Raw genomic sequence first — 27,982 nt, forward strand, 5'->3', positions numbered from 1 at the left:
GCATGGGACACTATATGATAAATACCGTGCCACTGTTTGAAGAAAATTGCTGTCTTCACCCTCCTATTAGGCTGAGTTTTCAAAAATTATTTGTGTTAAATGACTTGATTGCAGCTTTCCTGTGAAGAAAAATATTCATGTCATCGCCATCGTCATATTAAACTGTGTTCTTTCTTTGAGGATATGCTTAGGAAACATCAAGGAAAGACTTAATGTGTTCCTGTATTTGACATGATGAACTGAATCCTCCTTTTTTTCTCCTTTACAGATAGTGAAAATCTTCAGTGAAGACGGCATGGGCAAAGTTGTGGAGATCCCAGCCGACATGACAGCCAGGGACCTGTGCCAGCTCCTGGTTTATAAAAGCCATTGTGTAGATGACAACAGTTGGGCACTTGTTGAACACCACCCGCTGCTAGGGATAGGTAAGCGGCAGAAACACTGCTCACATCAACACACATGAACGGGCACACACACATACGCTCTCATTTGCCCGCACAGAAGCTCGCTGGCTTTTGGGTGGGCTGAGACGTACAATACATTCACTGACTTACACAGGTGCATTCACATGTATGCATGCATGCATGCGTGCCCACATACTTGGTCAGACAGACGAGGCACATATTCTCACGCAGGCATATAGTCAAGCATGAGTGCATGTGCACAGGAGACAGCGTATGCACGCACGTAATGTCCAATGATCTAATCGAGTCAACGTAGCGGCTGTTGCTGCAGTAGAGAGCTGAGTTACTTTAGCACTAACAGGTCCATTATTTTCTGATTTGGTGGCAAAGAAGGTAACAAATGAAAGAAAATAACACGTCTGAGCCGCATGTGCATAACTTGTCTTAGAGCTACTTCTGAATTACGAAGGATAATACTGTGATTAACAGTGTATACTTACTGTATGTGGATTCTTGCTCTGTGCCACTTGAACCTGCAGAAACGATCTTTGGCTTCATAAATGAAACAGTTTTTTTTTATTTTGCATTTTACAGTCTACCTATTCTGTCTCATTTGTGCATTATCGAGTAATGCAGTTTGCTTTTGATTGGTGGGAGGATTGTGCAGAGGATTCTGAAAGCAATACAAATGAACAAACATCAATACGGGTAGATAAAGAGTCGCTTCAACCCCACATAGTTAAGGACCCTATTGAGAAACGTTGTTGAATGTAGAGAATGAGCGATGGTAGTTATGTCTCTGGTTGTTGAAGATGGGATTTAAAGCAGAAGCTAACAGATGAGAAACAAAAAGAAGAGAAGGTGTTAATTGATGGTTATAGACTATAGTGATGTAAATGGGGTGATGAACTTTGTCTACAGTTTCAGAGTTGGTGTAACATTATTGATCCTGTAATGCAACTGACATGTCAGAGAGGTGATGATGGTAATGATTGATGGAAAGTTTAAAAGCCTCTCTTTCACATTAGAGGTTCTTTAATTCAGCACCAACACAGAAGCAGTCACTGCAACAGACAGGGACCTCTGCACTAAAAGTGATCAAATATGATGCACCAGAATTGATTTATCTGCATTAATTGGCTAATTATGACTTGCAGAAACAAAGTTGTACAGCATGATACATTTATCAGACAAGCTGCTAGATCACACCCCTAACTGTTGTGAATACCATCAAATGTACTACTAGTAATTAAAGTGAAAACTCTAAAAGTAGAAGCAATATGCACCATTCCAGCAGCACATTGAGACATTTGTAACTTTGCATTAAGAAGAAAAATAGTTTTTTTTTCTTAGACTTGGCAGTATAGTAGCTTTGGAAAGTTGTGGCCAGCTGAACGTTAAAAAACCCAACCTCCCCCTGAAGAGAAGGCGATTATAAAGCACTTATGGAAGACAAGTTGAGTCTGTGCTCTCTGCTCATGTCTGTACAGTTAAACAGATGTGGTAGAGGGAAGGGGGGGTGTAATTTTATATAGAGCCGTTTGGTAGCAGCAAAAGACATTGTAGCAAGAGACATGGTGAAAGACGCAAGTAAAAACATTTTGCCTGTTTCAGCTGAGACCTACTGTCAGTGAGTATATGTTTCTGTGCTCACTGATATGCTGGCAGGTGAGGAAAGTTTCAGAAAATATATTGCATTATTGAAAAGTATATGTCCCAAACCTCTAACCTAATATTTCACCATCCATCATGATCTGCTTACATTTCTCACCACCGCTGCCAACATGATGCCGCCAAAAAAACAGCCAGGCTAGCTGGTTGTGGATGACATCACTTCTGAGTAGCTTTATTCTATTATAGCCTTTTTCTGGCACACCTACACCGCAACTGTATTCTGTCTCTGTCTGGAATAGCTGCCTGTTGTAGTCACTGTTTAGAAGTCTCAGTAAAAGACATGGGATGAAGCACCAGTGTGCATTTTACAGGGCAGAAAAGTAACCATCTGGACAAATCGTCGGGTTCAAATGTGGATTAATTACAATAAAAAAGGATTACTGAAAAAAATGGGACTGAATTCCATTTAGTGTATACAGTATGCATCCTTTTAATATCTTGTAATGCCTTGACCACCACATATTCTTCATATAAAAACAGTTTTTTGCCAGTAACTATTGTTTAAGAGGATAAAAAAACCCCAAAAAAACAAGTGTGTTTTTTGCAGTGAGCATTGTGTGAGATTTCTTGTGTGTGGGCACCGCACTGCTCTGTGCCTCATATATGTGTGTGATTCTTAATGTGTACGCTGCATTTGGGCAGTGGACGAGAACAGAAGCTTCAGAGTCCAGAACAATACGCTGTTTGAATAGAGAGGCCTATTCCTGTACATCGCTGCCCACTCAAGCTACACTGCTGAATGGGATGAAATGGCCCATTGAGATAAGCAACATTGACCTCTACTTGTCAGCCCAAAAAAGGTTAACGACCATGAAACAGTGACGGGATGCTGCCAGGGTGAGTCACGGATACACGCAGTGACTCATCAGACAGGTGACAGGATGAAACGGAAAGAAAAAAATCAGTCGTGACAGTGAGAGGAGATTGGATCGGAGGGGATAAAAAGGAGGGGGTGAGATAATTATGTGAAATAGATCTGTACAGCCGGATTTCTTTTTACATTGAAAAGACCTTCCATTAGTATTACAAAAATTTAATAATTTAAAAGTTCTGAAAACAAAAGGATGTCTTTTATTTAAGACATGTCAGAGCTCATAAGGCTGTTAGATCTGACTCACTCATGTCCGGCTTCAAGGTCGCTGTCAGGACAAATAAATCACCGCAACTTCTGGCCACGTTCATTCAAGGATTGCAACTTTTGTCCACAGCTGCACAAACCAGTGAAACCAGCCTGTAGTCCTGCATCTGTTTTTATGCCACTGAGCGTATCAGAGGATAATTTTAAAACCTCCTTCACACTGCTTTTTGAATTACCCAAATTATTCATGGAGCAGTTGTGAGGTCGTAATATCATTATTAAAACTTGTCAAATAATGTTGTAGTACATGTTTAAGCAAGCCGTTATTAACAAACTCTGATTTGGAGCTTTTATAGATGTGAAAGGATAAATAAAATTCGATGTATGTGCTGAGCTACACTGAACACTGCACTATTGTGCAATATAATGAGACTTGTGTGCCTCAAATTTAGACCAAACCACAAAGATTGCAGTGATTGTGCTTTTTTCTTTCAGTTTCTTTATAATGCACTTTCAGTTTCTAACTGACAAAAGATGCAGATGACGCTGACTTTCTCAAGAACTTATTTAGAAATATAAAAGAATCCCTCACTGTTCTCATTTGCCTCTCTTTCTGTCTCTTTACAGAGCGTTATTTAGAAGACCATGAGCGGGTGGTTCAGGTCCAGGCTTCAATGAGCAGTGATGGGAGATTTCTCTTCAGGAAGAACTATGCCAAATATGAATTCTTCAGAAACCCTGTGGTAATTGCTTTTTCTTAGACATTTCCTAACACGTCGTATCACTCCTGACGTTCTCATGATGAAATATGTTACAGCCTGTTCGAAGAAAAACAGACCTGAGGCAACAGATATTAGATATAAAAAGCAAAAAATAACTGTCACACCAGAGTCCAGTCACAAAAGTGTAATAGTGAGGTGTGACCTTTTGCTTTGACAGGCATGCTTCCTTGTCAAAATGTCTCATTTTCTGTCCTTGTGAAATATTATGACAGCTGACTGTTCTAATAAAATGTATGTGACGTCTTTATTTCTGTCACAAATTCCTACCCTGTAATTACTGTCACAGTTGCTGACATTATGTGCCCGTCTCCACCTTCTTCTTCCACCAGACATTTTTCCCAGAGCACATGGTTGCGTGGTGCCAGGAAACCAATCATACAATTCCACCATCTCAGCTCCTTCAGGTACGCTCAGAGAGGGGACGGGCACGTTTCTCCTCCCTGTGTCTGTCTGTCATTCTCACTCTTCTGCCTGACACGCACACGGTTTAGTTTACCTCAGAGTCAGCACCTGCTGCATACTGTACAATCAGGCTGACATACCTCACCTCTGACCCTTAGACAGTATGTCTCGTCAGTGCCTGCTGTAATAACTACTGTTGATCCCCTGTTGACACATGACTGTCTCGGTACGCACACCGCAGCCCAGCTCACGTGAGGGATGGAATTAGGCGACAAGAAGTAGTACATACAATTCCTTACCTATCCACTATGTCTGCACAGCACAAAATCACATGTGTGTGACACCATGGTTTATTTTTTATTATTAATTTTCCACATTGAACATGATAAATTACATGTATAAGAACTTGCATGTTACAAAGAACAAAAGAGGGGGAGGAGGAGTTCACAGCAGAAAATAATACAAATATATATCCACACATACACACATACATATTATGTGTTGACAGTGGTAAGTAAATAATCCACATACCCACCTATACACCACGTGTTTATTCACCTGCCTGTCAGAGCTGCTCCACGGTCCAATTCACAGAAGACATAAGAAGGAAAAATCTTTAGATTTTGCAGAGCTTTGGTCTAAATGCATGCAGGGTTTACATGCAGTCATGCTCTTTCCTGCATCATCTAATGGAGCCGTCAGAGACACTGCCACAAGTGGAATCCACTCCTTCATCCTTACCACTCACACAAAGCTTTTAACCCCCCCCCCCTGCTGATCATATAGCTGTTCGGCTCGGTTATGCTCCACATAGAGGAGTCAATAAATGAGTGAAAAAAAATAAAATAAAAGAAGGGGCGAGCTGGAGTCGTGTCAGGAATTCCCAGTGTTTGACATCGTCTAAACACAAGATCTTTGCACTCAATTAGAGTGCCGTCCAAACCGAGGCGCTCTCTAAACCCGAGCTCATCCAGGTGTTTGCAATATTCGCCATTGTGCATTGAGCACATGTCATCACAGAGCAGTAAGGTGCGGAGCTTTCAGAAAGAAAAGAATTAACGTTGCGTGTGAACGTGCACCTCCGCAAATGTTGGAAAATCTTCATGCATGAGGCCCACTGTCAGATGTTTCCACAACACTGAGAAACATGTGCTTTAAATATCGGAGAGTTCTCTGGAACAGTTTTGCCTTTCAGCCGCAAGCCACAGACTCCAAATCAGCTTTAATAACTTAACTTGCCACTTCATGGTGTGATATTTTTGTCAAACATGGAAACCACAATCTCAAAATACTAGACACACACACACACGACAAGGGTTTAAGGACTGCATTGTATGTATGTAGTGTTGGACTGAAGTGTTTTTAGGAACACAGCATAGCATTTGTTTTTATGTAGGGTGTCTTTCAGAGATAACTGCAGGCCCAGCACCACAAATGTATTGTATATGTGCTATTTATGCCTGTGTATGTAAGGATGTCACTGCAGTCAGCTGTCAGTCTTATGCTGACATTTAAAGCCCAGTTCTTTAACAAAAGCCAGTTTAGTGCCTCTACTAAAGGTGTCTGCTGCAGCTTTAGATGTAATCAGATGTATTTTACTGATGCCCTAATGAGCGCAGGGTTCTAATAAATCCAGTATTATTTGTATCTCCTGCTTTTAGAGCTTCCTATCACCCAATAGCTGTTCAGAAATCCAGGGTCATCTGTTTATGAAGGAGGTGGGAAGAAAGTCATGGAAGAAAGTTTACATGTTCCTGCGGCGCTCAGGACTCTACTGCTCTACAAAAGGAACCTCAAAGGTAACAGCAAGTCAATCTTTTCATCTGGAAGAGACAATATATTCCAGATTAAATGTAATTACCTTCAAAGGATTTGCATGTTTTTGATGGTGTATGTCTCTGTCTGTCAGTATACCTCCAGGCTCTTCCTCTATGTGATGCCATGACTTATTAATTATTTCTGTCTCCAGGAGCCCAGACATCTACAGTTACTAGCAGACTTCGAAGACAGCAACATCTTTACTGTCATCACAGGCAAAAAGCACGGTGCACCCACGGACTACGAGTTCTGCATCAAGGTGAGGGCTCAGATGAGAGAAGAGAGATGAAAGTGATTTCATGTCATTATGAAATGATGAAATAATATGAGCTGAGCAATGCTTCATATCCTGTGCAGCTCTCTGAAGGACATCGGCATGCATATAAATGAGTGCTGATGTTTGGGTTTGTTGCTGTGTTTCTAAATATGTTGTGTATATTATAAAGCAACTAGATGAACAGTGGTTTTTTTCCACATTATTTTTGTAAGCTTTATTAATTTCATCTGTAACGCCCAAAAAAATGGTGGAAGTGATGATGATGATGATGATGATGATGATGATGATGATGATGATGATGATGATGATGATGATGATGATGATGATGATGAAGATGAAGCGTCTCTTATCTCTGTTCTGATTGGCAGCCCAGTAAAGGCAGAGGGGAACTGAAGGATTTGAGAATGCTTTGCGCTGAGGATGAGCAGAGCAGAACCTGTTGGATGACTGCCTTTCGACTTTTTAAGGTAACACTGTTAATTATATACCTTATGATTCTACTAGCTTAAAGTGTCTATAGTGTGGTATTTTTGATCTTGATAGCAGTGGCTCATCATCATGTTGCTTTGTCTTCACAGTATGGGATTTTATTGTACCAGAATTATAAAATTCCTCAACAAAGAAAAACCTTGCTTTCACACTTTTCAGCTCCTGTGGTAAGTTTCTTTCTAAAAATCTAACATAACCTCAGTTTTAGGAGATTTGAACTGCCTCTTTCTATGTGTTACAGCCTTTGTATTCACTTTGTAAACTGTGGTGTATCTTTGTCTCCCCCTAGCGGAGCGTATCAGAGAACTCCCTGGTGGCGATGGATTTCTCAGGGAGGACAGGCAGGGTTATTGACAACCCAGTAGAAGCACAGAGTGCTGCGATGGAGGAGGGACATGCGTGGAGGGTGAGTCGGGGCCTTGTGCTATCACTGTCAATTCTAAAGCTCCAGCTGTGTCTCTTCTAAAGTGTAATATGACCAGATCATGAACTAATCCCCATTGTGTTGTGTGTGTATGTGTGTGGCATCTCTCTCAGAAGAGGAGTCAACGAATGAACATATTAGGTTCCCACAGTCCACTTCACCACTCCTCCCTAAGCTCAGGTAAAAGCAGATGAACTAAGTAACTGATGCATTGCAGTTGATATAAGATGACAGTGTATATTCATGTGTATGTATTTTATTTATGTGACAGTCATTCACATAACTCAGCTGTGGTTCCATGGCAGAATAACCAGAGAAGAATCACATCGCATTATCCATCAGCAAGGACAAGTAGATGGGTGTGTAAAGCTTCATAAATACGTTTTTTTTTTATATGTACATGAAAATATTTTCCTTCCTGCATTTTTTTATTTGTGTTTTTTTAATTGTTATATCTCACATGATTGCTCTCGTTGCACAGGCTGTTTCTGCTGAGAGTCAGTCAGAGTAACCCCAAGGCATTTGTGCTCACATTGTGCCATCACCAGAAAATCAAACATTTCCAGATACTACCGGTGAGTAATTCTTGGTGTTTAATCATGTTTCCAAAAAGCTTTGTGATACATGTGATATTGATTTGGTTACAAACTAATCATAAGCAGCCTTTGAACAAATCCCTGGAATTTATTCAAAGGCTGGCTTTATTGTTTTACAGATCTTATTGTTACTTTTCAGACCTTATTAAGGGTCTTTCTTATTATTATATTATTGCCAGTTTTAGGTTTATTTTATTTTTAATTATATATTTTATTGACCTGTATGGAATCAGACACTGGTCTTATTTCTCAGAAGGATATATGTAATATTTATTTTGAAAAAAGGTGAATAAAGCCCTAATTGAGCGAACCCTACAGCAAGCCTTCATCTTTGAATTGTTGCAAAACCTACCTTAACCTGTAATAAACTCTGGTTTTAGTCCATCAGAGGAGAGTCTGATGTTGTCTTTTTCTCTTGCCACGTGTTATGTCCACCGGTTACTTGGGTTTTGATGCCACCAGTGTGAAGAGGATGGCCAAGTCTTCTTCAGCCTTGATGACGGCGCCACCAAATTCACTGACCTGATTCAGCTGGTGGAGTTCTACCAGCTCAACAGAGGAGTGCTGCCTTGTAAACTCAAACACCCGTGCACCGTCGTGGCCTTATGACATCTTCGGATCATTTGACCCCATGACACCCCCCCACCCGAACACTTGACCTGACTCTGCCTAAAACAAAAAGAATCTTTCTGTTGGTTGGTTCTGTTTTTGTTTTTTTTTTTGTTTTTGTTTTTTTTTTTTTGCAAGAAGCTGGTGAATTGACTGATATTTCGTTATGTTGTTTGAGTCCGCTGGAGACTGCTCACTGGTTGGATTTCTTTTGATTTGCATGGAGGTTTGAGGAGCTGGATGCACAAGTTGCTCACAAGGTTCCTCGCTTAAGATGGAGACAAAGGAAATGAACACTGCCATTTGTCTGTCGCAGAATCTTCCACGATCTTGCTACCAACAGTCATAAATAAGCATGGACTCTCAAGGTTTTATCACAGACTGGACAATCAGCAGGAGAATTCAAGCTTTTGCGTGGACCACTCTCCATTCTCTCCCAACAAACAGTAGTGTCTTGGAACTTTTTATCACATGTCCTCAGAGAATATATCGTAGATAGAGTTTATTGTCTCTTAGTTTTGTACTCATTAAAGTGGGTGTGGCCTTTGACAGTGCATGACCTCTCCACTGGCGCATTTACCTAACTGTGAGACGGTGCCACTGTCCTCTTAGTGTCATAAACATGCATGGGCATGTCCAAATTCAACATGGATGAGATTCGAAGGGGGCACCTGAAAGTTTTGAATCCTTTGTAGAAAATGTCAAAAAGAAAAATCTGGAGCTATAGAAACAAAGTATTCTGCGGACAACTCTGCGTTGTCCATCCGTTTCATCTCTGACCACACAGGGTTTGTCTTCTTAACGATGCATCATTTGCAGTTATGTATTTTTGGCAATATTCTTTTAAATTATTTGTTTACAGTCGACTCTTCTTTGTTCATAAGCTACAACAAGGTTATTGTGTATGTTATTCAGTGCTTCACTAAAGAAGTAATTCCCAGGTAAACAAACAAAAATGCATTCAACAAGGCATTCAGGGTAAAAACAAAAACAGAAAAAAAAGAAAATGCAGAACATTGTATCCAGTTTAGGTGATATAATGTTGAATATTTAATTCAGGTACAGTGGAGGGAATTGGCAAATGCACATGTATGCAGTGGTTTTTTTGGCTTTTTTATTTCTGTGCACGCAAAAGCTTCTAGTTGCATAAGATAGTTTGGTCACAGTTGCATTTCCTTCAAAATTTCACCCAAGTAATTGTCACCAAATCAAAGGAAATATTGATTAATTCATTTCTTTATCAAACAAAAAGACCTGTTTGGAACATCCAGTAGGTGGCGCACACATGACCTCCTACCTTTTGGAAATTAGTGAGATGCTGTCAACCATACATGTGGCTAGAAACACGTTTTTTGTGTGTGTCTGCATTACATTCCGTATGATGTGGCCTTTTTCTACCTGGATGTACTTGTAACCAAACGGTAAAATCACATATGAATCCAAACAGACTTCCCACAATGGAGCTGCTCGTACAACCTTGGCATACTTTTTTCTTTAGTCTAGATAAAGTGTGGTAAATCCAAACTGGCAGTTTTTGTCCTCTCAGCTGTGGTAATATACCACAAGGCTTATTTTGATTATTTGATTGTATATGATTTGTTTTAGGTCATCAGACTGACAACAAAAGGGCATACAATTGACACTGAGTTTAAGTGTGAACACTGTCTACATTTTTTTGTCCCAGACGGTGCAATTTGATCATAAATACATTGTTTTTGTACAGCCATGGTCATTATTAGAAAATATCCCTTTTTGCTACAGTCGAGCTCCTGTTATTAATTCAAAAGAAGCTTTCAGTGTCGTGTCAAAGGAAAGATCAGAAAAGACAGGGACAGGGGGAAAACAGGACAAACAAAATCTAAAAAAAAAATCTAGGAAGTTCACAGTGAAATGCTGGAGGTTATTGTTTGGATTGTTTGCCGTTTCACGCAGGCCGCAGCAGTGTGTTAGGTTCAGAATCATCCTCTTTTCCCTCTTTAATTTCTGCACCTGAAATTTCTTGAACTTTTTTTAGTCCAAAGTTTGGTCATTTGAGTAACCAGCCAGCAGATGATTAGATTCGTACATCAACAGCCATCTTATCTTTGGTTTTGTCTTAAGGTTTATTAAACATGTAAGATACAGATTAGCAGCACTATATTGACACTCAAGGCAAGGACACCATTATTTATCTAAGATGCAATGACTTTTTTCCGTTTGTTTGTTTTTTATTGTTGCAGCTAAATGTATTTATTTATCTGGATGTGACTGATTACTTGAAAAGTTTAGTTTTCTTTTTTGTTTTTTGTTTTCTCAGCGCTGTTCTGTACTGTTTTCTTTTGTCATTACCATGAAATGATCAACCAGTAAGATTTTTATTACGTTTGTAATGACATAGCCTATGTTTTTTTTTAAGTTTTGATTTGTCAAAAATAATCATAAACACTTGATATGAAGTGATATTTAAAACACACTGGTATCCATAGTGTTAACTTTGTCATTCCAATAGATGACAAGTATAGAGATGTGGAGCTGGGATTCCCAAAGCATTAGTCACTGATTCGATTTCCCCACCCACTCATTACATCTCTGATTTCTCACTTGCAGACTTATACTATATGTTAAAATGTTTTTAATTTCCGCCACCTTGTGGTGACCTAAAATACAAAACCTAGAAAACCTAGATGTGGACTTCAGTAATAATGCTGCAAATGTTTTGGGAATCTGGGTCAAGTAAGCCTCACCATTCTCATGACTCACTGTTAAACACCTTGCCTTGAAGAAAGAAGAAATGTAGAAATGTAGATGTAAGACAAAAAAAAACATTAAAGTTAAAATTATTTGTGAAATGTTTAGATTAGATATAATTACACAAAAGCATAAAAATGCCCTAAAGACACAGTAAAGGTTTCTTATCAGTTTCTTCTTTATCATTTTCAACCTCAAAACTGCAAGAAATGTGATTCAAACCATACGACATTGACCTTCTTTATAGAGTGAAAACATCCTAATTTTTTATTATATGCATAAATATGAGTAGAGGGTTTTCATTATTGATCATTTACATGAGGTTATTTGGAGGAAACAGCCCACAAAATCTTGCCGGAGAGTCATTTTAAGCTCCTCAGACATCCTCACTGACATGACGAGACGATGCAAACTCTGTGTTTAGTCTATTCTTCTCATCATCAAACCCTCGGTACTACTTTTTGTTCTAACTGATGTGAAATGTAGCAGATGAGAGGGACGTGTCAGGAGTTTCTGTTTGCATTAAATGGGCAGATAATGAGCATGGATATCCACATTTTTACACTTCACGCAAATGAATGTAACTGGGTTGCTCAGGTATGACATGGAGCATGTTAAAATCAGCTGGTCCATCTGGATTAAAGTATGGGATAACGATGGACTCCATGTACAGAACGGGATGAGGAATATTTTAGTTTCATTAACTTTGTGCACCACCCATCTTCTAGTTGTGATTACTTGAAAATGATACTTGCAGATAATTAAGTAGATCCAGCACTATTTAAAATATACATTAGTCTTTGTAATATTATTGTTTAAGCTGTTTGTTAAAAAAAATAAACATAAAAAAATCACCTGGTTACCTGAGCTGATTTAAAGCTCCATGGGGGAACAAAAACAACTCAATTGGTTCATAAAAACACGTTCAACATTTAGTCAATTGTAATAATTTAGAGGAAATTATAGAATAATCTGATTGTTTCATAAAGATATATCAGGTGTGTTAATAAAATCCCTCACAGTGTGGAGCAGAATGTCAGTTTTGGTAGCCAGGTAACCCGGTGCCTCTGATGATCACCCCCTCTTCCTGTACACAAAGCAGACCTAACCCATGGATTGAATAATGAAGCTGTTGTTCAAGCTCCCAATTTGTATGTGATGAACACATTTCAGAAAAAGGAAATGTCATGTTCTAAATCTGGCATGAAATGCTTGTCTTTTCTGCTGCAGTTATGTTTTTTTTTTTTTTTTTTTTTTAAACTCAAATTGAATCGGCCCTGATCCTGCAAAGATGGATTGTTTTATTATCTTCTGACTCGTGCATTTTCATTACATTGTCACAATGCAAAATATCATGGCTGTACAAATGAGTAAAGTTAAAAAAAAGTATATCTATATATTAAATTTATGAACTATTATGTATTTCAGGGAATGCAAAAAAAAGAAAAAAAAACGAGAAAAAAGAAAACAGTAACTTGTCTCTTTTTGTAAGAGAGAGCTCCTGTATTCATAATGTGCTTTGCTTCAATCTGTAAATAGTTGAATGGCTTATAAATCTTAATTGTAACCTTTTCAGGTATTTTTGTACAAATAAGGGACTGATATATTCTGTTTATTTTAATTAGAATAAAACATTAATACATTGATATAAAAAAATCTAAACTGTGCTTGTCTCTGTGTAGGAGAAACTTCATTTGTTTGAATTAAAACAAAATGTAATTCTGAGCTCTTCCACTAGATGGCAGACTGCTACAATTTGCAGAGCTAGTTATTACCGGTAGATTCATTTAAGAAATGACTTTGGAGCAACACGTGGAGCGACTAACACATACTGATAACAGCCAAACCAACTTAAAGTGGGACTTTAAGAGAGAAACTGAGCACTGACCCTTTGACACCATTTGTATGTCACACCCCTTGGATTATCAGTCATGCAAAAACTGTGAGGTTTCAGGGCTTAAAGTTTTGTTGCTGGCATAGGAAAAGATTAAAGATTAACGTGTCTAAAGCTTTCCATTCTGCTGCCAAAGTTACTTTAGGCCTACATACCATCTGAAACAAATATTCAGAAAGCAGGTTAATTTCCTATACTTATAGTTTTGTTGTTGTTGGAAAAAAATATACCAATCTGTTGTCAGTAGACTTGACCACATTTGTGATTGTTTACCTGGCACCAGCACTGTTATAGTTATGAAGATGCTCATGAATAGATTAAGGAAACTTTTCATGCTGTTTGAGCATGGGAGGTCAGTTTATTTAGTACAATGCATTTGTCCTGTTGTTGCTCAGGTTAAGGTATTTACACAGTATATTACTGTTAACACTCCAAAAATAAATGTTTCAATGACTCCATGTACAGTACAGGACAAGGACTATTTATACTTTGTACAAAACTTATGTTCTAGCTGAGACTACGTGAAAACTACCTGTGGAAAATTAAAAATGTGTTGGTGTCTATGGCTGAAGGGAAGGTTAGTATGGCAAAGACTGCGTAAACGAAGAGCATTAAGGTGAACAAATGAATCATAGAGCATAGATTCATTGATTGTGCTACAGAAGGAGCTGATATTTGACACATCGTTGAACCTTGTGCCTCTCCCTGCTGGAGCTCCTGTTTATTTTGGTCTGTTTCTTGTCTCTGCATGTTTTTTTATTTTTTGGTATTTTATTTTTTTATTTCTCTTTCACCTGACCAATTGCACGTATTTGCAATTGTCATATTAGCCCTATTAACCCCAAACCTGATTATTTACTTTATTTTAGTTTAGTTATATTACAGGCTGGTTATTCACTCAGTTTGCCAGTCAAAGCTCTGTTGTGTGTTGTCCTGTTTTTATCTCACACACATTAAATGTTTCTAGTGAGTTATAATAGTTATATACTCCCTGAAGTCTTGAGTGCTCTACACAAATCCTATTTTTGTGAAACAAACAGGGGCATCTTTAAAATCCATAAATACAGTTGTTTTATATAGGTGATTCATATACTTATACACTACTTTATTTTTACTAAAAGAATAATAATATCCCTCTTCCTTCTTGCTACAACTACTTATAATTCAAGAAAATTCTAATTTTAAATGGAAAATAATTTGCTGAAATACATTTTTTGCAGTGTTGTGTTGTGTGTGTGTGTGTGCGTGTGTGATGTGATTCACACATATTCACGTCTTCATATATTTGTCTTTTTTTGCTGTAGCAAAGCTCAATGTCTCCATAATTATACATTCACAGCATGTGTTAATGATTCTGTTTGCCGTGTGTGTATGTGTGTGTGTGTAAAAGAGACATGGTAATCACAGCTTTAGGAACTCCATGTGAATCAGTCTTTCTTGCGTTGGCCATGAGCCCCGTTCCTATTGGCTGGCCCAGTGGGGGCTGGTGGGTACTGGTTGGTAAGTGGCAAGATAAAAGGAGCAAATGTCTGCTGTCCTGCTTACACACACACAAACACACTCACCACGTGCCTGGCTGGTTGTCTGTCTGTCTGCGGACGCTAAAGACGAGGTGAGGATCTACTATCCAAAATCCGCAGCTGAAGCTCTCACCTGGACATGTGAGTACACACACACACACACACACACACACACACATTCATACAACATGTCTAATCCTATTTGAGATAAGGCTAAGGATAAGAGCTCTACTTCTCAATGAGGGGAAAAGACCTGCAGGGTGGAACACTTGCTGAATGAGTTGGCGGTAGGGGCAATGTTCAGGTGCTGTTGTTGTGCCATTTGAACCTGTAGGACAGTAAGTTGCATACACATGAAGTAGTACTGCTCGTATGTGATGAATGGTATATACTTTGCTTGCAGATGCAAAATAATCTTTGTCGTATTGTATTACTTAAAGATTTTGTGCAGGGTTATGAGGTTTTAAACGGGTTGTGAAACTGCCTTTTAGCACGCCGTGTTATGAAATAGTAGCTCTGTTAAAATACTGTCTATAAAAATGCTTTTCCAAGCTTTCCTGTTTGCATCTAGAAAGGAAACTATCAGACGTGTTGTTTTATGCAAACATTTAAAATGTGCAAATACAAACTGTTGCAATGAATGATTTATTGTTTGTGTTTGTACTCCTCTGCAAAGAGTCTCAAATTAGAGAACCAATATGATAGAATGGTGAATACGATATTGTTTCTGTGGCACACTATACTTTAACTAGTACAGATTGTTTAAACAAGATTAGACTATTATCTGGATTAGTAATTTAAAATTACCACATGAATGTCAGAATGTTTTAACTATAGTGTGTGTTTTGGATGTGTGATGGACAGCTTGATGTGATAAACTTTACAGAATAAAAAAACTCAATACTGTATGTACACCTTTCTTAAAGGAGCAGTAGTTCTCAGAAGTTCTATTTTGTCATTATTTCGAATGGATTATGATTTATGATTCTGATTAAATCTTGAGATCAAAGGTTAAAACTTGAGTGTGTGTGCATCATTCTGTTTTGATCTGCAGTAAACACAGGGCTTAAAACAACCACAATAACTGTGATGTATTCCAGTCATATCATGGATGCAGCTGAGTTTCGCCGCAGAGGCAAAGAGATGGTAGACTATGTGGCTGACTATCTGGAAAACATAGAGGAGCGACCAGTCTACCCAGATTTGGAGCCAGGATACCTTCGTTCCTTAATCCCCACTGAGGCCCCAGTAGAGCCTGAGAATTATGATGACATCATGAAAGATGTGGAGAGGGTCATAATGCCAGGGGTGAGCTGGTCCTCTTCATGATTGTTGCAACATTGTGGATGTACATATTGAAATTGTGTTGATCTGTAACTCACACATACTTTTGTGAAGCCTTTATAGAGTCTTTATATCTTTCCAGGTCACCCACTGGCACAGCCCAAAGTTCTTTGCTTATTTTCCTACGGGCTCCTCTTACCCTGCCATGCTGGCTGACATGCTCTGTGGAGCCATTGGCTGTATTGGATTCTCCTGGGTAAGAAGTTCTGCAGTGTCTCCACACATATCTCCATTTTGGGTGTTTTATTTTACATCGTGGATCTGTCCTTTCAGGCTGCCAGCCCAGCCTGCACAGAACTGGAGACAGTGATGCTGGACTGGCTTGGGAAGATGCTTCACCTGCCTGAGTGTTTTATTGCTGGGACACATGGTCTTGGAGGAGGTGTTATCCAGGTAAGCATCTTCCTGTGTGATTTACAGGATTCAAAGAGTTTTACATATATTTCTTTATATGGTGGTGGTGACTCGTTTGACATTGAAAGTGTCTATTCATTCCAATAACTAAGACATCCTGTGCTCATTCTCGTGCTATTGATTTGTTTGTCTCTCTGGTTCAAACCAGCTGGAAATTGTCAGGAAATTGTCTTTTAATATGTCAGAGATGACAGGGGCGGTGCTGGGATTGCATCGTGTGAGAAAAGGCTAAGTATTATTTTAGTGTTCCATTGACAGAATCGCAGGACCAATAGCAGAAGATGCGCTCTATAAGTGTGTGTGTGCCTGTGTGTGTGTTAATGGAACAGTGACTAGTGGAGCATGAGAGTGCACTCTGATGACAGATCATTTCATGCCTCCTCTATTGTGACCACCTGAGTGTGAGGGTGTGTTTATGTGTGTATGCTCATCATGTTTTTGTTTCTGTCTTGCCACTCTCCTTTTTTTAGTGCAGCTTAACAGCTCACTATGGCAACCAAAGGGCTCTTCTCGCTACAGCAGGGCTAATTAGTGTTGTGACAGCACATTGCCAGTGTATCATTATAAACCTTATGCTAACACAAAGGGGAAATGGGATGGTTTGGGAAAAAAAACAAAAAAAATAAAAACATTCTGGTGACCTTAGAGTTCCCATTTTACCCCGCTGAGCCATTACACTTTGTCTATGATTTAAAGACAACAGATTCTAATTGACTAAAACACTGAATAAAGTGTCTGTGTGTGTCTGCTTGTGTGTGAGTATGTTTTTAGCATCCATTCATATTCATTCTCTAATAACTACGTTTAGCAAGCTGAGGTTCACTTGTGTTGAGTTTCAACCTGCTTTTGAATATGATTGATTCACTGATTTATCCATTTTGTGGATCAATAACCTCTTAAAAGTCATCTGTAATTATACTCTTCCTCTGTTAATGTCATGTCAATTTGTGTGTGTCAGGAAAGAATACAGATAGCCAGGTTAAAAAAAAATCACTTTCTTGATATCAGCACTTAAATTTATAATGTATTGCTTTATTCAAAGAAAAAAAATAGATTTGCAACCTCTCCCGGGTGTATAGACTCTGTAGTACAGGACAAAGTGTAATAGGAATATGGATGGATGGATGTTCTACTCTCTCTAGCAATGTTAAATCACAATAAAATGTGATCCAATTAGAGGCTCTGGCATAAACAACAGGAGACATGTGTCATCTCCAGCCCAAAGGTGTGGTTAAAATAGAGTTAAAGATCATTTTTCAGGTCCACATCTGCTCACATTAGCCTACTCATAGCACCATAGTTGCTGTAGCCACTATTGTGGATTTCAAGCAGGGCTGTCAAATGTTCTCTACACAATTACTGTGGCTACAGGTATTCACAATAAAGATGTTATTGCAAAATAATTTGCAAAAACTTGCTCTCAATCGCAACATGTGTTTTGCTACTGCTAAACAAATCAGGAGATGCATTAAACTGGTGGATGCTGTTTATCCGACAGCTCACACATTTATCACTATGAATTATATTTAAAGAGATGTGCTGGATAAACATGGAGTGCATATTAGTCAGCTCGTCTGGTAAATTTGTGCCTATTGATTGAATGATTTGAACATTTCATCGACTTTCTTATGGTAATGCCCCCAGATACCTCTGAAACCATGCTTCACTTCATAATGTAGCCTCTAACGATTGTCACTGTATCAGGCTGGCTGAAGGATGACTCACAACAGAGGGATTTTTCTCCATGTGTGGAATGAATGGAGGTGTCACAGCTTTCTCATCAAGGAGACATCAAAATAGTTATCAAAAAGATCAAATTGTCATTTTCTTACACTTAAATTTACAATGTATTGCTGTATTCAAAGAAAAATATTTGTAAACTGTCCAGGATGTATATAGACTAGTATATAGTATGTAGTATAGTATAGTATGCATTAAACTGGCACCTTCCTACTGGTTGATTAGTTTAATCCAATCTAAAACAGTCCACTTTTAAGTTCAAACTTTTAAGATGACTGGTTTTTATTTTGCATATAAGCAACATTTATGTTTGGTATGTTTTGTTTTGTTTTCCAACAGGGCACAGCCAGTGAAGCCACCTTGATGTCCTTGCTTGCTGCCCGCTGTAAAGCAGTCAGACGAGTCCAGAATTTCGCCCCTGAAAAATCTGAACATGATATCCTCTCCAAACTGGTGGCATACACCTCTGAGCAAGTAAGGATACGAGATTCTTCCTGACTTCTCCATCTCTACTCACTGTGTGTGTCCTTTGACGATGAAAAGTTCGTCATTTCACACACGTTTATGACTATGAGTACACCAACCAGGTACTAGTAATGCTCATTTTTTGGAAAACACTCTTATGTACTAAAAAAAGCAAGTACAGGGATGTTAAACACAATAAAAGTCACAGTGATGGAGAACCAGCATGGCTAGCTTCACAAACACAGTTTTTCATGGCTAATACCCTTATAATGTGACAAGGGGCTACAAATCTGGATAGATTTCTGTTTAAAACGTAAAACTGTCACAATATGTTGTTCAGTGCTATTGGATAGCAACATACAATATGTGCATTTGCAACTTTCAGTTCCTTAAAGTGCAGTCCAGGTGATGTCATTAAACACTGCCTTAGTAAAGGTAAAGTCATTTTTTCTGAAATTGAGTGAGACAGAGGGTCAGCTAGGCAGTGGCTCGCTCTGATCAGGTTTAATACCAAGCTGACTTTGTGATTGAGTTTGGGAGCTGCCTGAGGGCCACACAGACCTTTACAGGGAGATCTGTATTTTCCAATGGCTGGTTCACAAGCAGTATTTGACTTTTCAGGGCATGCAAAGTAAATATGTTATTATCGTGTTTATTCAGTGTCTTAAATAGTAATGTACTTTATTATGAAACCCCCCAGCTGCTGAATGGATGATAATAAAAGGAATAAAATATAATTATTCCCCACTTTTTACAATTTAACTCATAAAACTAGCTGACAGCAAGCAAGGTGTTCTTACTTCAGTTTAACGTTAATCAGCCTGTCATTGATTCACTGACTTATGTTAGCAGACAGTAGCTAACTAGTTAGCTAACCAACAAGCCAGAGCACCGCATCATTGTTGAAGGACATTATAAAACACAGCGTGGAGCATCCAGTCTAATCTTTCAGTCCAGCATCAGACTACAGCCCTCTGTCTGTCAGCCGCAGCACTGCTGTCTGTACAGTTTGTTGACATAGATCAAAAACGTCTGTGTTTTTTAATCTCATATTAAAGGTAAGAGCTCTCACTCCTTCAATCATTCACACAACTTTAAACACTCTGTTCTGACACACTATAAGGACAGAATGAGACGTCCCCATTTACTCACTGTCCGTTCCATTTGCGAGACCCAGAGGTGACCTGTCCCTCCCCTCCTCCCACAGCTTCTGTGTACGGCACCTTCTCAGGAAGCAGGGGCGCCTGCAGCTGCAGGGGGTGCTAATTTACCAATTCTCCACACAGTGATATGGCTCTTAATATAATATAGAAATCCGCTTAGTGAAGATGATTTTTTTCTCCAACTGCCCAAAACCGCCACTGAATGCAGTAAACTGCCCTGATTGGAAGTCCGTTTAGGAGTTCCGTATTTAACATTGATTAAATTCTGCTGTTACATATATCCTATCCAATCTTGATGAACATTTTCCATAAACATTATAATTCTTTCTAAGGCAGGGGCTTCATATTGTCTCACAAAATGTATATCAGAAAACAATAAACAAAATAAAAATGTTTGATCTCTTTGCTCCTAAGGCTCATTGCTCGGTTGAGCGTGCTTCTCTGATTGGAGGAGTTCTGATGAAAAAGGTTCCTACTGACAACCGCTACACCATCAGAACGGAAATGCTCAGGAAGATGGTGGAAGAAGACAAAGCAGCTGGACTTATCCCTTTTTATGTAAGAAAACCACCCACCCATTCAGCCATTACAGGGTGAACACACATCAACAGCTTTTGTCTGTCACTGGATTGCTTAGGCTGAAACCGTACACAACCCCTCACTAAGCTGACAGTTGCAATGATACAATTTTCCTGTGATGCAGCTGCACACCCCCTCAGGCTTCTGCTGAAGGATAACATTGTTTCTGCTGAACCTAATGTTTGTCCATCTGGTTAGAGACATCAATCCCAGTCTCAGCTGGACCTACAGATCGCTATCAGTGAACAATATTGAGGAGGCTGCAGTGGTGTTGTAGCGGCTCTGAATTGTCTGTGTCACCATCAGAAGTGATGCAGAAATTGATATCTGTACTTGTATGTGGGCAATATGTAACATTGACTGCAGAGACGGGATTGACATATATTTCATTCTCTCTTTTTTTAAATGATCAAAATAAATACATATAAAGTGACACAGGAACATGTGACTTCGACACGTTGATGATTTGTTTTTGTGTGTTTCAGTTCTGTGCCACTCTTGGCACCACTCCTTCATGTGCTTTCGATCCCATCGCCGAGCTGGGGCCTATATGTGAGTCAACAAGTAATTTCACAAGTACAAAGGACCATAAAACACTACTGGCTTTATTAATGATTTATAACACCTGTATAAAACCTTTACAAGCACTCTGTGGCTGACCATGATTTAATAGGGATGTTCAGAAAGGAAATTAGAATCAATCTGGAGTCAAGGTGTAAAAAAAAGACTCCTCAAAACCTTGTTCATTTTATAAATTGTGTATATATATATATATATATATATATATATATATATCACTATGAATGAATATATATGTTTAAGATTTTAAAACCGACTGACTCTCTGTTTCTTGTATTTTTCAGGTAATGAGGAAAATATATGGATGCACATTGATGCTGCGTATGCTGGGAGTGCATTTATCTGCCCTGAATTTAGACCCCTATTAAATGGCGTTGAGGTGTGTAAGATGTTTTATGATATAGTTCACCATAGAACAATTAAAACTGTGTTGTTTTAGTTTTATAATCCCGGTAGGATTTTAATCCATCATCCCAGTATGTTGACGCTGAATAACAAGTGAACCTATTTCTGTTCAATTGGATGTGAAATAGGTGATCGCTTGTGACATCTATAATAGGAAACACTAACCATACACTGTCTGAAAAGGGGCATAACGTGAATGTCAAGGAGGAAGCATGCAAGACTGAGTAATGGGATGAACAATCAGCATAAGACGCAGGAGCATCGGTCTGCCTTTTGAGGCTGCGCTGAGGCAGCTGCTGCTCCCCAAGCTGTGCAGAGACGCAGAGATAAGGACAGCGTAATTTCCTGAGGCAGCGTTAGACCTTTATATATCACTGTTTATTTGACACATGAGTTCAAACAATGTTAGCGGGGAGACCAAGAACACACACTTGGCTGCAAAAGAACCAACTGTTGTTTGATCCTCCCTCTGAGTTTTAGCCATAAAAATTGGATTTTTACCGTAAAGCATTTTCTTCTTAAATCCTAATGTAACAGCAAAAAATTGAGGAACTGTGCTTCAAACTTATTTACATTTCATGTAGTCATATTAAAGGTAAAGCACATTTGCCTCTGTGCAGTAGTTATGATGCATACGGTAACTTTAAAACGGTATAAGATAAGATAAAATTCTAGACCAGGATATGAAGAAGAAGCCTCATCATGTTTGGATGAGAGTGCAGCCCTGGTGGATGGTTGGTTGCTAGGATATGAGTGATGGGTAAGCAGGCAACCAGCCCCCTTTGAATCAGTCAGCATGGCAACAGTCAGCCAGGAGTCTGTATCACATTGACTCTGTATTCAGTGTTATTGCATTTGCAGAGGTAGAGAAAAGGATATTACAAAAGATAACCAACAAAAAGATGAGAACAGATTAGCTGCAGTCTGTGTGTGGCTGAATGAGCCCTGTCAGGGAAAGGTTATTTCCAGTGTGCTCTATAAGCTGTTGGATAGATGTTCCTCTTTTGCATTTCAAATAAAGTGTCCCTGCTTTAGCCTAGATGATAACAAGGTTGCCTCTTTGTCAGTAATAAACCTTTATTATAGTGTTTGTATGTGTTTCCTCTGCTCACGTTATTACATCTGTGACGATTCTACAGTCTGCTGGTGCCAGAGGCAAAAGTCCATGAAGGGACTCTCAAAATGGCGCTCATCACCATGATCTTATAAATAACCAAAAAAAGCTGTTGCCTGCTTGGCCAGCAGCTCTGCCCTAAAGTCCACAGATTCTATATTATAATGTTATATGTAGCTTTGTGTTAATTCTTCTGTTTCTGTATTTATTTGTAAGTTTGCAGACTCTTTCAACTTCAACCCACACAAATGGCTTTTAATCAACTTTGACTGCTCTACAATGTGGTAAGTCCCTCGAACAAAAAGAAAGTAGCATCTTTACATTGTTTATGCTAAATTCATACAGCTTACATTTACTGGCCTATGTATATCTATGTGGGTACAGAAACGTCTGCCATATTTAGCATCGAGCACTGTTTTGGGTGTCACCTGTTTACCTTACAGCGACCCGTGGTCCAGTACAGTAACAATGAGAACTGATATCCATCTACACCTCAGTCATTTACACAGTAAAAATAGATCCACGCTCTCCACCTGTCTGTTCTGTCAACACCAACAAAACCAGACATGTTCTGCACAGGATGGAAAGCCATTCTAACCCGGATATGTGAAAGAGAAAGGTTCTCCAAAACCTTTTCCATCACTTCTGTCTAAGCCTGGCCATGCTGAGCGATCCTTTTTTACCAAGCTTTGGTTTTAGGTTTATGCATTTTTAGTTATTATAGAACTACAACCTTAAAAGAAATTTTATATTTTATATTTTATATTTTATATATAGTAAAGTAACTACTTTACACAGGACTGTGAAAGACACTTTTCAGCTATTTAATGCTGAATTTACCTGTGTGAAGGATGTAAATAAAGAGACAAACAGCAGAGTGAATGAAATATCTGACAGTGGTGATGGAAACATTCCATGGGGCTCTGTTGTTGTCTGGTGTTGGAGACCCACACCTAAAGACTGACAAAGCAAAACAATTCAGAAATGTATGTGTTTTTTTCCCCTGAGATTTTCAATCACATTATTTTATTTTATTATAATACAAACCATATTACAACAGATGCAGAATTATAATATCTTCTGTTATGGTCTGAAACCTTTGGACTCTGCTTATGACAGCTGCTCACACAGCAGGGATGTGTCTCATCTAAGAGCATGTTACATGGAGATTTGTTTTCCAATGATCAAGTTTTTTTTCTTTTGATTTTTTTTCTGCAGGGTGAGAAACAGAGCGGACCTCATTGGAGCTTTTAAAATGGAACCTCTCTATCTGAAGCATGAGAACCAGGAATCAGGTACTGTAGAGTCACCTGATTCATTGACCACAGGCCACACCTCATAATGACAACAATAAACATGTGACTTCTGTGTTTACTGCCCACTTTAAGAGCTAAAATGTTATTAAACTCAACTGCACACATTTTAACAACTGCTAAAAGATTACACCATGTGGTGTCTTAAGATGCAGAGTCTAATCAGTGAGGGGAATAACAGAGTTACAAACAGGTGATATTTCCACTAACGGAAAGGAGACAGAGCCGCCACATCTAAGCAGATCAAACTTGATGTTTCTGCTCCACAAAATCTTGTGACAGACAGAACTAAACAGACTGATGGTCGGGTATGTTGTGGAAGACATGCTGCTGTTATCAAAAGTTCTAAAACATCCATGTGTTTTATCATCTCACAGCAACTTTATTATACAAATAATTGAACACAGTTAATTTTTATTTTTTTTACATTGCCTAGTTGAACATTAACATTAACACATTAGTTACTTTCCCTGATATTTAGTTTTATAATCATGTAACTCAGTTACTAATTCAGTAGCTACTAGTATAACAAGTGCCCAACATGCCCAACACTGAGCCTAATACAGACAACCAAAGGTCAAATAAATACATTAAATGAATAAATGAATGGATAAATAAACAGAATAAAGAGCATGAGAGTGTTTTTTACAACCAATAAGATTAAGACCTGAGAGAAACGATAGTATTTATACATGATCTGATGAGGTTTTGTTAGAAGACTAAAAACTGCTGTCTGTAAGTCTGTTCAGCGTGTCTCTTATTGCTGGTGTACATTCTCCTCCAGATGGGCTCAGAGGTGCACTATAATTTCCTGACAGAAAAAGCAGACAGCGTTAAAGACGGACAGCTACGTCCCACCACAATGAGGCACCTCACAAAAGCTTTTGCTCATATAATCTGGTCTCTTCAATCTAATTAGTAGTTATTAGCATGAGCCAACACGGGCCTCCATTCTCTAACGAGATGAGCCATACAATATACCACATAGCCATTGTGGACTGACAGTGCTGTGATCAGTGAGAAAAGGGGGTGGACAGCAACACCTGGACAAAAGAACCAAATCAAAAATAGAAGAAAATCAATCTTTTCTAAAGCCAAAATAGAAAGGTTTGCTAACTGTTGAGCTCTTTGTGCTTATACTATAAATCTGCTGAATCTAAAAGGACTTTGGGTTGCATCAACTATCATTTTATACTGATGTACAATATTAATATTGACACCCTCCTTTTTCTTTAACAGGACTGGTTACTGATTACAGGGTAAGATAAATAATAATTTACATCATTAGTATTAATGTTAGGACCTAGCTATAACGGCTGCTCTCGCCCTCTTCCTGCAGCACTGGCAGATTCCACTGGGGAGAAGATTTCGCTCACTGAAGTTGTGGTTTGTCTTTCGCATGTATGGACTCAATGGCCTGCAAGCTCATATACGTAAGGTAGGTATCCAATCATATGATCCACCTCACTCAGATCTGGCTTTTTTTATTTTTTCTTTCCAATCAGTTTCTAAAAAACACAGTCACATATGCCTTTATGGTAAATGTCACTGCCATCCACCCTCCCACACCTCATACCTCTTAATCCTAATCCCAAAGTCCCTTCATGGCCCTCCCTCAGTCTTCATCATGTCTTTGTGTCTGACCTGCATCTTCTTTTCATAGTGACCTTTCTTTCTTCATTCCCATCTCTTTATTTCTTCTGAATGTTTCTGTGTGCCTGTCTCTCTTACTCATCTTCTACTTCCTCCATGCAGTCTGACAAATGAGCCTGTTTTATGTTAACTGTCCATTTTAAATGAAGCATTACACATCCCTGCAGCCATAAACCACTACACACTACTCCACTGTACATGCTTCTTACAGATTATAACCACTTTGAGTTCTGGTTTTGGCCCTAGCTATAATTTGTTATGTCTGACAAATAAAATGCAGCATGAGTGTGTTTTTGTCTTTTGTCTGTTGCACTAATGAGTTAACCCCCCATGAACAAAAGAAGCTGTAAAATAGTGTTTTAATGACAACAACAGAATCTGACATGCAATAAGCAGCAGGACAGGCAGTGAAGTCACTGCAGTTTATTAGCTTGTAAACACACTTGGTGTTGGTGATTTTCTTGCTGGGAATGAAGAAAAAAAAGGAGGTGGTCAGTCGATTGCTGGTCCTTTACGCACAGGGTTTGCCTGCCAGGAACTGGCAGTAGAAGCTGGTTCATATAACGGTTACGTGCCCTGATGCATCCACAGTATCTCAGTGGGCGCTTTGATCTGAAGTGGATAAATTATGCTGTGGGAGCATGTTTGATCGTAAAATGCCATGTAAAAATATTCAAAATAAGTAAAAGGGCATTTTCTGTGAACAGAAATTGATAAAGCCTATTTCATGGTTTGTAAGACGCGATTTCGAACTTATCTGTGCCTCCCAGGAACTGCTTATTCTCAAGATGGGAGCTATCACATCACATGCTTGTTTAATAAAATGTTTTATTTTCAGTTTTTGTTTAAAAAAGAAAAAAGTCTTTTAGGTGAATTATCTAAAGGTACCGTGGTGTGTATTAATTCAACACTGCCATCTAGTGAATATCATGCACATCACAGTCTGTAGAAGCTTGCAAGCTGTTTTCTGACCTGAAAGATGCACAAAGGCCTCAAAAAAAACAGTCTACAATAAACACTAAAGCATCCAACATAAAAATAAGTGCAAAATGTCAGAAATGCAAGTATCCTTTTATCAACAGTACAATGCACCTTTGTGTCCTTTACCAACAGTGCATGGGTTAACTTATTATGTTGTTATATATCTTCTATTTACAGCAAGTGGCCTTGGCCAAAGAGTTTGAGAGTCTGGTGCGAGCAGACAAAAGGTTTGAGATCTGCGCCGATGTTGTCATGGGACTGGTCTGCTTCAGGCTCAAGGTAACAACATCCAACACTAGTTTTTTACAACAACCTTGCCTTTCTAGTGCTTCTTTGGAGAACTGCGTCCCCCTTTTGAAACTGTTAAACACAAGAAAATCACAGTTCAGATGCTGTCAATAAGCCTTATCATGGTACTGTACATGGTACATGTTACTGTAGCCAACTTACAGCTACAACTACTAACAAATGACCAAACACAATAGTAAGCTTTCTGCATGTTGTTTTGACCTTTTGAACCAGTAAGCACTGTTCTCAGAATTTTTGGTTCGTATTCTCATCAAGTCGATGCAACAGAAATGAAACATTACAGCCCCGCATCAATCAAGTGCATGTATCACACCTTTGGAAACTGGAAGCAAGTTTTATTTTAATAACATACATTTTTTATTACCATACATGGCAAATTTTAAACATCATTAATACATTAGAAACTTGGCGATTTGTGCTCCTTTTCATCCTTCCTCCCATCTTCTTAGGGATCCAATGAGCTGAACCAGAACTTGTTGAAAAGGATCACTAAAAGCAGAGAGATCCACCTGGTGCCTTGTCAGCTCTCTGGCAGCTTTGTCCTGCGCTTTGCCATCTGTGCACGCACTACTGAGTCATGTCACATCCAGCAAGCATGGCGGCACATCACACAGCTGACCTTTGAGCTTTTGCAGGAGGGCAATCATTGACCAAAAGGTTGTAAAGGGGTCTGTCCACCCTGATGCCTACAATGAGGACCAAAAGTTTAGAAAAAAGTTGTGCAGATGTGAAACGTCTTTAAAGGGATTGAACAATAGTGTCAGCGATTATTTCACAGTCAAGTGTGTCTTTGTGCAGACAGATATCAAATTTTAGTAAGCTGCAAAAAATAAAAACATAATAAAAAAAGTCCAAATGTTCCAATAATAAAAAAGATCACATCACATCACAATTTATATGTGCAGCTTCTACGCTACATGACAAAGCTTCTGTCTGTCGTTGTGTGGTGATTATATTACATAATGCACTTATTATACCCCTGCAGGCTTGTCTGTGCTGGTTTTGTATCTTCTGTCAGGTTTAGTGTGGTTGGAATGAGATTTTTTTTCTACCAATGAATGCATGCGCATTGTGTGAGTGAATTTTGGAGATTGTGCGTGACTGCTTTTTTTCCAGCTTAACATTTTTTAGTGACACAGGGAGGGTGTGAAGAGTTAATAGTGCTCCTGAAATCAAGCAAAATCTAACATATATATATATATATATATATATATATATATATATATATA

The 27,982-nt window shown here is 38.7% G+C and overlaps 2 protein-coding genes across 6 annotated transcripts in view; both read left to right on the plus strand.

Moving 5' to 3' along the window:
- The window catches only part of LOC114448034 (growth factor receptor-bound protein 10-like), a 55,742-nt gene extending 43,636 nt beyond the window's left edge, over positions 1–12,106 (plus strand). For 3 of the 4 annotated variants that reach the window (XM_028424649.1, XM_028424651.1, XM_028424652.1), the window contains 12 exons: positions 269–425; positions 3,784–3,899; positions 4,268–4,342; positions 6,002–6,139; positions 6,310–6,417; positions 6,804–6,902; positions 7,014–7,091; positions 7,214–7,330; positions 7,462–7,528; positions 7,620–7,707; positions 7,830–7,923; positions 8,407–12,106. In XM_028424649.1, the coding sequence (XP_028280450.1) occupies positions 269–425; positions 3,784–3,899; positions 4,268–4,342; positions 6,002–6,139; positions 6,310–6,417; positions 6,804–6,902; positions 7,014–7,091; positions 7,214–7,330; positions 7,462–7,528; positions 7,620–7,707; positions 7,830–7,923; positions 8,407–8,553 (1,284 nt within the window). In that variant the 3' untranslated portion in view covers positions 8,554–12,106. The remainder of the gene's footprint in view (positions 1–268; positions 426–3,783; positions 3,900–4,267; positions 4,343–6,001; positions 6,140–6,309; positions 6,418–6,803; positions 6,903–7,013; positions 7,092–7,213; positions 7,331–7,461; positions 7,529–7,619; positions 7,708–7,829; positions 7,924–8,406) is intronic. The other variant, XM_028424650.1, reaches the window with a different exon arrangement.
- Positions 12,107–14,708: 2,602 nt separating this feature from the next.
- On the plus strand, positions 14,709–27,939 carry ddc (dopa decarboxylase). 2 transcript variants are annotated; one of them, XM_028425796.1, is made up of 14 exons: positions 14,709–14,835; positions 15,795–16,002; positions 16,121–16,234; positions 16,312–16,431; positions 18,532–18,666; positions 20,235–20,378; positions 20,885–20,951; positions 21,263–21,357; positions 22,714–22,781; positions 23,716–23,792; positions 25,050–25,069; positions 25,150–25,248; positions 26,622–26,723; positions 27,203–27,939. In XM_028425796.1, exons 2-14 carry the CDS (start codon positions 15,802–15,804, stop codon positions 27,401–27,403), a joined length of 1,443 nt encoding a protein of 480 aa, XP_028281597.1. In that variant the 5' UTR covers positions 14,709–14,835; positions 15,795–15,801; the 3' UTR covers positions 27,404–27,939. The 2 variants fall into 2 exon arrangements, with proteins under 2 accessions (XP_028281597.1, XP_028281596.1); XM_028425795.1 differs by lacking the exon at positions 14,709–14,835 and adding an exon at positions 14,876–14,981.
- Positions 27,940–27,982: the final 43 nt, after the last annotated feature.

The sequence above is a fragment of the Parambassis ranga genome, chromosome 16 (assembly GCF_900634625.1).
Source record: "Parambassis ranga chromosome 16, fParRan2.1, whole genome shotgun sequence".
Taxonomy (NCBI): domain Eukaryota; kingdom Metazoa; phylum Chordata; class Actinopteri; family Ambassidae; genus Parambassis; species Parambassis ranga.

Bases quoted from the DNA above. Each gene is read 5' to 3' on its own strand.
- ddc (XM_028425795.1), top strand. The intron at 25,070-25,149 runs GTAAGATAAATA...CTCTTCCTGCAG, and splicing joins GACTGGTTACTGATTACAGG to CACTGGCAGATTCCACTGGG. The intron at 25,249-26,621 runs GTAGGTATCCAA...TTCTATTTACAG, and splicing joins TGCAAGCTCATATACGTAAG to CAAGTGGCCTTGGCCAAAGA.